The sequence below is a fragment of the Thunnus maccoyii genome, chromosome 15 (assembly GCF_910596095.1).
Source record: "Thunnus maccoyii chromosome 15, fThuMac1.1, whole genome shotgun sequence".
Taxonomy (NCBI): Eukaryota; Metazoa; Chordata; class Actinopteri; order Scombriformes; family Scombridae; genus Thunnus; species Thunnus maccoyii.
The window spans coordinates 13,802,450-13,815,366 of NC_056547.1; the positions used below are offsets into that span (position 1 = coordinate 13,802,450).

The 12,917-nt window shown below is 39.6% G+C and overlaps 1 protein-coding gene across 2 annotated transcripts; it reads left to right on the plus strand.

Annotated features, from left to right (window-relative positions):
- The first annotated feature begins 131 nt into the window (after positions 1 to 131).
- spag1a (sperm associated antigen 1a) lies at positions 132 to 12,300 on the plus strand. Of its 2 annotated transcripts, XR_006100204.1 has the most exons (9): positions 132 to 1,238; positions 3,402 to 3,501; positions 3,678 to 3,830; positions 5,312 to 5,469; positions 8,694 to 8,835; positions 10,233 to 10,359; positions 10,761 to 10,898; positions 11,023 to 11,134; positions 12,127 to 12,300. XR_006100204.1 is itself a non-coding variant. In XM_042435699.1 (8 exons), the coding sequence occupies exons 1-8, from the start codon at positions 902 to 904 to the stop codon at positions 11,026 to 11,028; spliced, it is 1,161 nt and encodes a 386-aa protein (XP_042291633.1). In that variant the 5' UTR covers positions 132 to 901; the 3' UTR covers positions 11,029 to 12,300. The 2 variants fall into 2 exon arrangements, 1 of the variants encoding a protein (XP_042291633.1); XM_042435699.1 differs by having other exon boundaries at positions 11,023 to 12,300.
- The last annotated feature ends 617 nt before the right edge of the window (positions 12,301 to 12,917 follow it).

Here is a 12,917-nt window from a genome sequence, read left to right on the forward strand (position 1 = left end):
CGGCGTCACTGGTCTAATCCATTAATAATAATCATAATAATGAAATTATATACATATTATATACATTTTTTTTCAAACTCAAGTTACCAAATGAAAAGTTGCTTTTGAGGAACAATCTAAAGACACACAGCTTTAAGTGACAAACAAGACTGCATTTAATAATTAGTTTTATTATTGGTTAATTATTTTTTGGCTTTTCTATAAAATGTCCATCACAAGACTGAGCTCAGATCTATTTCTTCACAGTGCTTCCTTAATTTGCCTAACAGGCATTTTCCCAGCAGTCACTGTCGGAAAAGTGTGTTACTAATAACATAATTATATAAATAATTAATTAAATAATTAACAATGGCTCTGCGCTGTTCAGTCTATCCAATAAGCCGTGTAATTCAGCCATCATTAATTTTATTATTTATGCCAGTGCTTTTCCTACAGTGATATGTCAAAATGTCTCATATGAAAATAGCCTTTTGAAATAATCCAAAGTATTTAATCTTTAATGAAATTAAATTAAATATCAAAGAAGCAACTCAACTCTTAATGTTTGTGATTGTGTAAAATTGCAAATATTTGGTATTTCAGTTTGCATTCAAGAGCCTCTCTATCTGTCCTTTTGTTCATTCATTTTTTTCATATTTCAGTCTGTCGTCCTTTCCCACCTCAGTTGAGCCACCAGAGCCCTTTGCTCTGAAGTCTAAACTGAGGCTCTCCCATCAGAGCTGTCCTACTGCAGTACTGCATCGCTGTGGCACTTCCCCCCACTGTGACGTAGTTTCTGACATCTCATCCAGGGGGCGTGTCCGACAGAAATCCCCAGCCAGGCACAGATGTAGCTGCAGCTCTGAGAGGAGAGGCAGGGGAGGGAGGAAGAGTTTGAACACACTGCAGAGGGAGTGCAGCTATGGGGAACGCACAGGAGAAACCCCCGGGCAGCTTAGGAGGAGGGGGAGCTAGACCGGATCAGGCCACGGCAGGGATGAGGAGCCGGGGAAGCGTGGAAAAGCCCCGAACAGAGAAGGGGGTGGCCAACGGCACTCAGAGGGAAAGGAGCCCTGCTGGTGGACAAGAGGAGCAGGGCAGCCCTGCAGTGGACACAAGTTATCTGGACGCCCCTGCTGGGGCCCTTCCTCCTCACCTAGCCCGGCTCAAGAACGAGGGCAACCACCTCTTCAAACATGGGCAGTTTGGGGACGCCTTGGAGAAGTACTCTCAAGCCATTGATGGCTGTGCTGAAGCAGGTGAGGAAGATTTGAACAATGTTTATTTTCCTGTTGCCATCACCTGCTAAACTGTATTTAATTTGAGGCAAAACACCTCTGTTGATTAAAAAAATTTAATCCAGGGCATATTTTACCCTCATCTTTCAGTCATGTATTAAAAAAGCAATTCTGCACTGTCAAACTTGACATACACAGCGTGCAGTATCACCAAAAATCCTTAAATAGCCTGGATCGACATTGTCAGTGTCATCAACAGTTGCACGCCACATGACAGCTGATACTTAAAAGATTACACTAGAGAGTAGGGTTGATATTAACAACTGTTTTCTCAATTAAAAAATGGTTTGCTGTATAAAATGTCAGAGAATAGTGACAAAGGTGCTTCAAAAGGCCAAAGTGACACAACCAAAATGCTTGTTTTTGTCGGTCATTCAGTTTACAATCCAACCATCAAAAAGACACACTGGAATCTGCAAATTTCTGGAATTTTTGCTTAATCGATTATCAAAATTATTGCCGATTAATATCACTATGTAACACAATTTTTGTTCCTGAGTAGTAAGTGTTATTTCTTAATTGTTTATGCCTAAAAAGTATAGAAAATGGTTATTATTTCCTTCAAACTTTGCTTTTGTGATCTGGACAATATTTGAAATTGACCTGAAAATTGCACATTTTTATTCACATTCACAAGTCAGAAAAAACAACATATGAATCAAAATGAACATGTATTTATACTAAAGATATACAAAAATGACCCCAAAAGATTTAGGAGTGAATAGTTTTTCCAGATTTACAATTATACTGTAAATCACTTTCATGAATCAGCCCCCAATTATATTCTTCCATCATTGTATCTGGTGATTCATATGTTGTTTTTCTGACTTTATGTGAATGAAAATTTGCAAATTCGCCTGTTTTTCCCATCAGAAACAGGTAAATTTCAAAATATAATTTTCAATGTCATGAAAGCAAAGTTTGAAGGGAATAATAGTCAATTTCTATACTTTTAAGGTAGAGCAATTAAGAAATAACACTAACTACTCAGGAACAAAAAACAAGTTGTCTGTGTATTCTGACTAGTTGTCTCAGCTTTAGTAAAGAGTCACACGGTCAAAACTAGTGTGAGGATTTGACTGTATACTTTACCTCATACTTTATACATACATATACTGTATGTGCACCTGTTTTGAAATCATCTCTACAGTATAAATCTTTCTCTCTAATGTGCTTTTTGATGAAAAAAAGTCTTCAAACATCCGATGGACAACGAGGCACTATCATTGAATCAACAACAGATGGGAGACAGACAGAAAGCCTCTTGCCCTTGTAAGGATATCAGATACTTAAGAGCGTCATTTGGCTCCATAATCCAAAGTATCCCGTGTCAGTTATGATTGTATTATGCACATGCGTTCCTTTTTCAGGTAACTTATTTTAAGATCCGTCACCTGCCCGTGTAGAGAACTGGTGGTAAAAGTTTTTTAAGGTTAAAAATCCATAAACTGCAGCTAAGGCATGAAAGGTCAGTGGTGATTTGTGAATGCAGTGGAGTGTTGGCTGTACACTGAAGTCATGTGCTGGTGCGTATGGGGCTTTTAGGTGAGATTAAATGTCATGCTGCACCTTTAAAAGCACTTAGCCAACTTTTACTCTTATAGCTGGCAGGAGTGATCGCTTCTTCTGCTGCACTGGAGACAAGGCCGGACTAGACTTAATATCCTAGCAGATATAACTGCTGACTTGACTAACAATGTATGATGATGTATTTTTTTTAATATTGGAAAAAAAAAACAGGCACTGAAGTGGCGCATAATGACTGACACTCTGCTAGCGGTTGTGAAACTGCAGTTGAGGCTCAGAGGAGAAAGGACAGAGTAGAAAATTACTCTACCAGAGGGACTTGTCGCACATCCATCTGTCTACCACTCATCCCCTCAGCAACTCTGGACAATCTACAATAACTACTTTAAATTGAGCTGTTTCTATCATCTCAATTTCTCTTTGCACTCGAGCCCAAGGCCACAGAATCCAAATGCTCTTAGAGCCAAAGCCAAAAAAGAGCTGATTTGAACATGTAATACTAGCCTGTCCTTACACCCATGTGAGTTAAAATGAGATTAAAGATGACTGGAGTGTTCTGGTCTTTCACATGAGTGGTTGTGGTTGTCCCCCCTGCAGGAATTGATAGTCCAGAAGACCTGTGTATCCTCTACTCCAACAGAGCTGCCTGTTACCTGAAGGACGGAAACAGCACAGAGTGCATACAGGACTCCACCAAGTAAGTGATCAGTGACATTTTCACCGACGAGAGTTGTGAGAAATCTATTTCTGTGCTTGTTTATGTCACATGTTTATGAATGGAGAGCCACAGATCAACCCAGACATGCCTGTGACACAGAGTGCAGGTGTAAAACGGCTTGATCCTCTGTCTTTGTGTCTCTCTGATCCTCTTAGGGCTTTGGAGCTGCAGCCGTACTCCTTGAAGCCCCTTTTGCGCAGAGCTATGGCCTATGAGTCACTGGAGCGTTACAGGAAGGCCTACGTGGATTATAAGACGGTCCTGCAGATAGACACTGGGGTACAGGCGGCCCACGACAGTGTCCACAGGTCAGCATGAAACCGTAACCAAACATAGGAAACGACAGCTGCTAAATATGGCTGCTGTAACTTCTAGAAAGCGGAAGAATTCAATCAGAAATGTCTGTTCACTTCTATATCTGCTTGTTCCAACATTTCACTGAATCATATATTTGTAGAAATGAAAAGACAATATGTTTGGTATTCTTGGAAGCCTTGGTAAAGGTCTATACTAGGGATTATCAATCATATTTATCAATCATGTGCCACCAAGACCAGCCAAACACTGAAGGAGCTGATTTCTTTGATTAGCCCCTCCTGGAATCAGCTGTTGTTGTGTTCAGTTGGGATGACGGGCTAGAAAACCACTGGTCCATACAGACAACAGATAAGAAAAAGCAAGAAACCTGATTACCAGGTCTGGAGGTGGAACCTGCCCTTCGTTTAGGCAACGCATTCAGCACCACGGAGAGAGTCTGTTCCCCTCAGTTTTGAATAAAGACAATTTCATATTACATACTAACTGTATACAGTATGTACTATATACTAATAATTATGGTATTCTGTTTTTGTTATTTGTATTCAAGAAATCAACATACTTTATCATCTTGGGTGACTCAGTGATTAGCACTGTTGCCTCAAAGCAAGAAAGTCCTGGGCCATCCCAGGTCCTTTCTGTGTGGAGTTTTCATGTTCTCCTTATGTTTGCCTGAGTTTCCGCCGGGTGCTTTGGTTTCCTCCCACCATCAAACACATGTATATTAGGGTTAATACTCAGTACCCCTGACCAAGGCACTGCACCCTGGCTGCCCACTGCTCCTAGTGTGTAGGTGTATAGGATGGGTCAAATGCAGAGGATCATTTTCCCCACTGGGATCAATAAAGTACTTCTTCTTCCTCTCTACTAACAGTAAATTATTCAAAACTTGCCATGTAGGACATCAAACTGCAACTTCAGAATGATGCAGCCAATTAAACTTAACAAAGAGACAACAGAGCACAAATATCTCCTTGACCTGACTTATACCTTTATAGACATACATTTTGGTGACCTCAGGAAACTCTCCAAAATAGCCACATTTCAACCTGTAACATAACGCAACATGTAAGAAGAGACGCTGAATTATTTTCAGGATGGTTTTCCTGGCATTCACTGTGATTTAATTCACTGTCCTGTGTTTTTGCTTTGAATACAAATGTCACAGGTGAATTTTATTACAAAAACATTAGATACATATTTTGGGGAAATAGAAATACTATTATTTTAAATTCTATAAGATATCCATACTGCAAAAATGTAACCTGCTGCACACTTGAATTGTAAATATGTCGCTTTTTCCACACAATTTTCACATTGATTAAATTGTTCAGCTTCCTCTCAGCTTTAGTCTCCTCTTAGCAACAAGCAAATTGGAGCCCACAATGTTGATCTGGCCAATATAAACATTGCACTTGCAAAAGCTTTTGTCATTCTCACGCTTGTGTGTCGCACTCTTTGTGTCTTCTGCCAGGATCACAAGGATGCTGATTGAGCAGGACGGGCCCGAGTGGAGAGAGAAGCTTCCAGAGATTCCCACCGTCCCGCTGTCGGTCCAACAGCAACACAGAGACAAGCCGGTCAGCGCCGAGGTGGCCCAGGCCCGAGCTGCCAGGGCTGCACAGGAGGAAGGTCAGTGACATCACTTCCTCTTAGCTTTGTGGACTACATACCACTGCTCTGACGACAGGAATCTGCCACCTTAATGACCACATTGTCTTTTCAACTACTGTCTGATGAGTTGTGGGTTGTAACGTGAAATGAAACCCTTGAATTGTGAGGCAGCAGCAGAAGTCGGGCAATGAAAGAATCTGTGTGCAAATGCTGAGCAGTGGTGAAGTGAAGGCGCTCCTGCTGAGAGATAGTGCCTGTGTGTGTGTATGTGTGTGTGTGTGTGGGAGGATCATCAATAATGCAGAGGGGAAGGCGATCCACAGAGTGTAATACTGCTGTAATGGAACAATCCAGGTCAGGTTTCCTGTAGACGGCTCAGACTAGAAGGCTCTCTCTGTATGTATCATATATTCAAATGTATTCAAATGCATCTGGTACACAGCTATAAAAGCACATATACGCATACAAATAAGTTGCTTTATTTGTATGCACTGCACAAAATTGCTGTACACAGGATTTAAATGTCTATCAGATGAAGCACACGCACATATAAACACTAATGGCTCATAGACAGAACAGCACTAATCTCAGAAAAGTACACTGCTGTTGCTGGGGTAACAGATGGGAAACGGTTCAACTCGTTGTCAGCGTTTAGCACTATATGATAAATACAAGAGCCAAAACCTAATTTTTATTAGTAAAATCCAATTTTACCACTGAAAATATGCAGCATTTTATGTTTTTTTTATTTAAAAGCATATAATTTGGTTAAGAGGTGAACAGTTTCTACCAATCTGATGCCAGACTGTAGATCAGTGCAGCCGCAATCCATGTTGTGTTGTTTTAGGTGGAAACTCTTGCTGTTACAGTTATAGTATTAGTGTCACTTTCACCACCACTCTCTCCTCTCTTTTGAACATATAACTAATAGTGAAAATACAGTGGGGTCATTTGCTGAAAGTCATTCCGGAAAAGTGGGAATAACAAAAAGTAAATTATCTTTACTCACAAAATGAATCCTGTAATGTGTTTAACAGGTTAATGATATTCTTACTTTCCTTAACAAACTATAAAACTATTAGATACTATTTCTGTGTATTTAATATGTTCCCTATTTGAATGAATGAATGAATTTATTTGATGATCCAAAACATACAGGTTTAAAATAGTTACAATCATTGAGGATTAAAGGTGCAGTGTGCAGGATTTAGTGGCATCTAGTGGTGAGGCTGCAGATTGCAACCAACTGAATACTCCTCCCCCTCCCCTTCCAAGCATTTAGGAGAAACTACGTTGGCCGTGAAACTCACGAAAAACGCGAAAGGCCCTCTCTAGAGCCAGTGTTTGGTTTGTCTGTTCAGGGCTACTGTAGAAACATGGCGGTGCAACATGGCAGGCTCCGTGGAAGAGGACCCGCTCCCTATGTAGATATACAGGGCTCGTTCTAAGGTAATGAAAACACAACAATTATTATTTTCAGGTGATTATACACTAATTAAAACATACTTATAGAATGTTTAGTATTATATTCCATTTCTGCACACTGGTCCTTTAAATCACAAAAAAGCCAAAAAGGTTTATTTCCAGTGTGGTCCTCCACATAATAACAAACAGCAGGACATGCAAACAATTATATACAATACGTACAATTGTGAGGTTGCATCATCTACATGATCTGAGCTCCTTTCATTATATATATCAGGTTATAATTGACTGAGAAACCATCTTTTCAAGGCCACTTTGTGCTCTGATGTAATGAGTTAAAGGAAAGTTGTTCATAGTACAGCTGCAGAATAAAGGAATGTATTTTAAGCCATCAAAGTCTTAAAGTGAATCAAAATAAAATTAGTTGAACTGCCTTGAACTGTCTTTAATCAGTGAAAAGTATTTTTTTTCTTTTCAATAATTGAATTTCAGGCTTAACAACTGGACAGATATTAAGTAAAACTTCCTCCATTTATGTCGAACAGCAGACAGCAGGCTGACACACCTTCACTTTGCTTCTGTTCAGAAGATAATGTCTCTCTTCACTTTTCAACACTTTTTTTCTGAGGTTTTTTGTGGGTTTTTTTTTTTTAAGTTGAAATTCAAATAATTCAGAAAATCTACTTACTGTGGTGACTGGAAGTGTGCATTTATTGTAGCACTTTTAAAAACACATTTATAAAGTGCCTTTGTAATAAAAATAGGACACAAATAAAAACACAAAAGATAAAAACTAAGTAAAATACCATAAAATAAAACATAATTCACTGAAAATACATATATATATTTTTAAAAAGTAGGTTTTAAAAAATAATTTAAAAGAAGAAAGGAACAGTTTGCAGCTCTGATCTCCTCAGGCAAGTCGTTCCAAAGTCTAATCTAGTTATTAGGACCAAATTCAAGCTCTTTGTTTTTTGATTCCCTCTCAATTATGCAAGAAATGTTAAAAAAAAAAAAAAAAGAACGATTAACGGTCGATTAATCTCTTGTGTAAAGCTAATGTGAGAGGAAAGCATTGTGCTTCAAATAGCCACAGGCTGCACTTTGGTTGAGCTGTTGTTAAATGTTGAAATAAAACGAGTCTCTTGCTCTCCTGACGCTCGCAGCCAATTCTGCCTCCAAATATTTTACATCACACTAGTGCATAGTTTCATTACTGGTGTGTGTGGGTTTTATTACTGGTGTGTGTGGTTTTATTACTAGTGTGGATTTTATTGCCAATAAACAGGCAAACTTTGAAAAGATTGACAAGGATTGATTTGTTGTTTTGGTACTCCGCCGTGTTGAGTCAGTTTTCATTAGACTTTATATCAATAATTGGGTCGTTTGATAAAGGCCAGATCAAGATTATCTCTGTGTGTGTCCATGACTCTGTGGATGTGTTTACGTGTGTTTTTCACCAAGTCATTAGATATAATGATTTTCTCAGCACAGCAGAGCGCTCAGTAAGCAGTGGTAGACTCCCCTCTGGCCAGACTGCTGCTGACACACTGATTGATTTATTGATCCCTCCTGGAAAACTTTGCATGCCAGACTGATGGGAGAAGCTTCTTCAAAGACACACACACACTCCACACAGTCTGCCCCGACATGTGTCACATATCCATTAATCTCCACGGACACTGATGTCACTAATTGAAAGAAAATGAAGTTTTCATGCAGTCTAGTTAATCATTTGGACTCTATTTCGCAACACTGATAACACTGTAAAAGAGTTTATTTTTCATTGCGCTAAATTGCATTTTTTCTGTCAACAGCCAGAAGAAAAGAGGCTCGCTTTACTTTACTGAAACAAGAAGGCAATGATCTGGTCAAGAAAGGCAACTTCCAGGGAGCTATGGAGAAGTACAGTGAATGTCTCACCATAAAACCTGACGAATGTGCCGTCTACACAAACAGGTATGCATGAAACAACCTCAGCGTGCACACTCAGAGCAGTAAAGAACAGTGAGATTTAACATCATCCTTGAAACAAATATAAACAACAGCAACAGAAAATTAGTCTCACTTAGGCTACATTATCTGATATGGATATCCTGAGCTCTAAAATTGTAAGGTTTCTAACAGTTTTTCATGCATTAAATCACAGAAGTGATACTAATAATACTAACTTGTCATCAACAAGAACAGCATTCACTCACAGCTACAAAGCAGCTCCATAGATTGTAAAAAGTGAAACCAAATTCTAGGACTTGTGTGAGTTTCATCTTACAGATGTTTTTGAACAATGAACCAGGAGCGTCTCTGACTTCAGGCGCTTCTTGTTCATCACTCCTGATCAATTTTTAAATGAGCAGCAGCCTCATTTGACATTTTAGTGACATTACTTGTTCAGGTCTCACTTATCTGGCTGTAGAGAGAGTTTTTCATGTTCCAGAGTTTATATGCGGGGTATAATGTTTACATGGAACATGTGAAACCTGGTTATTCATATCTCTGTGCACATGATTCAGTATCCAGGTTTCCAATTATCTGTGTGCAGCTGTGTCTTGATGTTGTATACCAACCTGTGACAGTACCCTGGTTTCTACTGCAGGTAGCATATCCAGGTTTTTGAAACCAGGATAAAGTGTTTACATGCACAAAACCTAACCAGGATGCTCCAAAAACCACGATCATAACCAGGATACTAGAGCACATTTAAGCACAATCACTATGATCAGTATAACATGAAAAACAGTAGAGGGCACCACATGATCGTCCAGATGTCAACTCCAGTCTGAAATCTGTTGTCACTGGTGAGATTAAATATAATGTTGCTTGTCAGTCAGTGTCAATTTTTCATAGATATTATAATCAGTTGACTCCTGGACAAGAGTTGAACATGAATTAAATTAAAACTTTTCTTTTATGGTTTTGTCTGATTGAAACAGAGATCTGGATGTAGTCTCAGATCTCACATTCAAACTTTTTAGGGAGTGAATCTCTGGCCACCCTGTAGTTGTTAAAGATCTCATTATATGGCCAAACAGAGATTACAAACTAAATAACTGAAAACTATTTATTTATTTATTAGTTTATTTGTCAGGGACGATGCAAAATATAACATATAATAACAGATTAAATTAACATGAAACAGATGTATTGCATATAGGATTTCTAGCCAAGGCTAATTTGCGACCCCTGTCCCTGGTTAGGCTTTTCTACTTAACAATAGTCATAGACATAAACCCCTAAAACAAGAATACAGACGTGACAGAGAGGAGAGATGCTGCCCTCTGAGTAACATTAATGGACCGTATTGGTAGTTTCGTTTGACAGGAATTGATGTGCTGCCCTCTTTGACTCTCCTCCAGAGCCATTTGCCTCCTGAAGCTAAATCGCTTTGAAGAGGCCAAACAGGATTGTGACTCTGCACTGCAGCTGGAGCCGGCCAATAAGAAAGCCTTCTACAGACGGGCGCTGGCTTATAAGGGTTTACAGGTGCCTGGCACTCGTCATCGCAAAACACACACATTCATTTTTCTGCAAGTAGTTGGGGGAGGACGGTTTGTGCAATTTTTCCTTTCTCTTCATATCCATTTCTCGCTCTTTGTGTGCAAAGTCATGTCAAATCATGTCAAGTCAAACTTTATTATCCCACCAGAGGAAATTTGGTTGCCGCCAGGTGTATAAAAGAACACATTCATAATAAAAACAGTCACATATGGCAAGAATCTAGACAGATCACAGGGACAAACAGTACAAATGAAAGATCACTTCAAAACAAAGGCTGCAAAACAGCTAAATGCTGAGTATATAAAGTCCTTCGGCGCAGAGATCACGTGCAGATTCAGGCTACTAACCGCTGTGCTGTGCGTGTGTGTGAATGACCTCATCCTCAGGATTACCTGTCGGCCAGCAGCGACCTTCAGGAAGTCCTCCAGCTGGACCCAAATGTTCGTGAGGCCGAGCAGGAGCTCGAGGTGGTGACGAGTTTGCTGAGACAGAGCCTAATGGAGAGCACAGCACACACACCGAGGGTGAGAGATGGTTTATACACGTACACACACCCATCACTGCACACTTACTACATTTATGACTTCTGTATGCCTTTGTTGTCATTGTTAATCACTCCAGATAAGGTCTTGTGTTCATTTCCTTCAGGTTTGATGGTTCTTTGTGGATCAACATGGAGGCAGAGGAATGAAACAGGTGTAGACACTTACTGTACTGTAGCAGTTCTGGAGGAAAAGGACTTCTAAAGCCATCACCTGCAGTAAGTAAGACCTGTAAGAAACGGAAACGACTGGCGTTAACTCCCGGGACGGCCTCCTCGGACGAGCAGCTTCTCAGCTCTGCACCATCTGCAATGTGTGCAAACCACAACATAACACAACATAATGGGCAGCTTTATTTTAAAAAAGGCTCTTATCAAGGAACTCGTGACTTGCTTGCACTATAAACCATTCACATTATGATGTAAGGTACTGTACATACAGTTTCATGTGACGGGCTGCTGTTATATGGTAAAGTGAAACGGGAGAGAAAGAGTGTATTATGTGTGCCTTATTGAGATTTCTACCACAGTTAGGATGAAATACGCCAAGATCAACAGTTTTATTTAAATATGTTTTAAACATGTTGTGTTTGGTTCCAAAATGATATAAAAGAAACGAATGCAGTGTATGTTTGAGATGCAGGTGATGTGTAACTGGACTGTATATAGAGATAAGAAAAGAAAGATCCTTATGTGTCCGTGGTTTGTCACTGTTTACACGTATCATCACCACAGCTGCTACAAATTTAAAAAGCCAACAGCTTACAATAAACCATCATCATCATCATTGTGTAGATGCAGATTTCTGCAGCTAATTCATGACAATCCTGCTGTTTCAGTCTTGATCCAGGAGTTTGAGGAGGAGCTGTCCTCTTGGCTTAAGGGGGGTTTTTGTAACCTAATCTAAATTTTAGATGATACAATATTGATTTAAAACACTTAAATAATCCACAAAACAGCTGAGCTCATAGTTAAAGTCACTGATAATTATAAGATCAAATAAAAATATCCTGCTGCTGAAATGAGGTTACTTTATCGTGTACTGTAAGACTTACTGTGAGTCTCAGGTTCAATTTTGAATGTAACCAAGATGACTGTGTGTGTTTTTTTTGTGTGTACAGAATTTAAGTTTGATAAGTTTCTGATCACAATACGATAGTTTTCTCAATGCGTCCATTATGACTGCTGTCTGTATCTCTGCTCCTTTCCAGCTGCAGTAAGGAACTCGTCACAGCTTCCTTTCAGAGGAAATCCAAACAAATCTAGTATTAAGACACAGCCTGGCATCGCATCACAAAAATGATTTAGGATGCTGAGGTTGGAAATCTTCACTTTGAGAAAGCATCCATGACAATTATGTACTAAATAAACTTTATTAACTTCAACCTGCTTGTTCTCCCACACGTGAAACATTTAACAAACATCTCGTCTAATAAGGTCTGTTAAGGTCCATCCACACATCCATTTTCTTTACCGCTTGCCCTCTTGAGGGTTTTTGGGGGAGCTGGAGCTGATCTCAGCTGACATCCGGCGAGAGGTGGGCTACAGCCTGGACAGGTCGCCAGTCACAGGGCTGATATATAGAAACAGACAACCATTTACACTTATAGGCAATTTAGAGTCCACACAGAAGGGCCCGAGCTGGCCGGTGGGTTCAAACCCAGAACCCTCTTGCTGTGGGGCGACAGTGCTAAACACTGCACCACTGTGATGCCCTTTTATGGTCCTATTAAGGTCAAAGGCAAAAATCTTACTAAGTAGGATGGATTTATCACAATTATCAGTAACCCAAAGGTTAAACTTACTACCAGAATGTCACACTTTCAGAAAATTAAGAGCAACTCGCCCCCACACAGACCTGGTCCACGTACACTTATCTGATTAGAGCTCATCTCTGTGTGGGTGTGTATAGACTGTGTTTGATCGACATTTCTCTGATTCACCTCTTTTGCATTTTTGTACCTGATTTAGTGGGAAAAAAACTTGTATAATTCTTATTTTA

Coding starts and splice junctions, on each gene's coding strand:
- spag1a (XM_042435699.1), top strand. CDS start 902: ATGGGGAACGCACAGGAGAAACCCCCGGGCAGCTTAGGAGGAGGGGGA. Junction 1,239..3,401: donor TGATGGCTGTGCTGAAGCAG/GTGAGGAAGATT, acceptor TCCCCCCTGCAG/GAATTGATAGTCCAGAAGAC. Junction 10,360..10,760: donor TGGCTTATAAGGGTTTACAG/GTGCCTGGCACT, acceptor CCTCATCCTCAG/GATTACCTGTCGGCCAGCAG.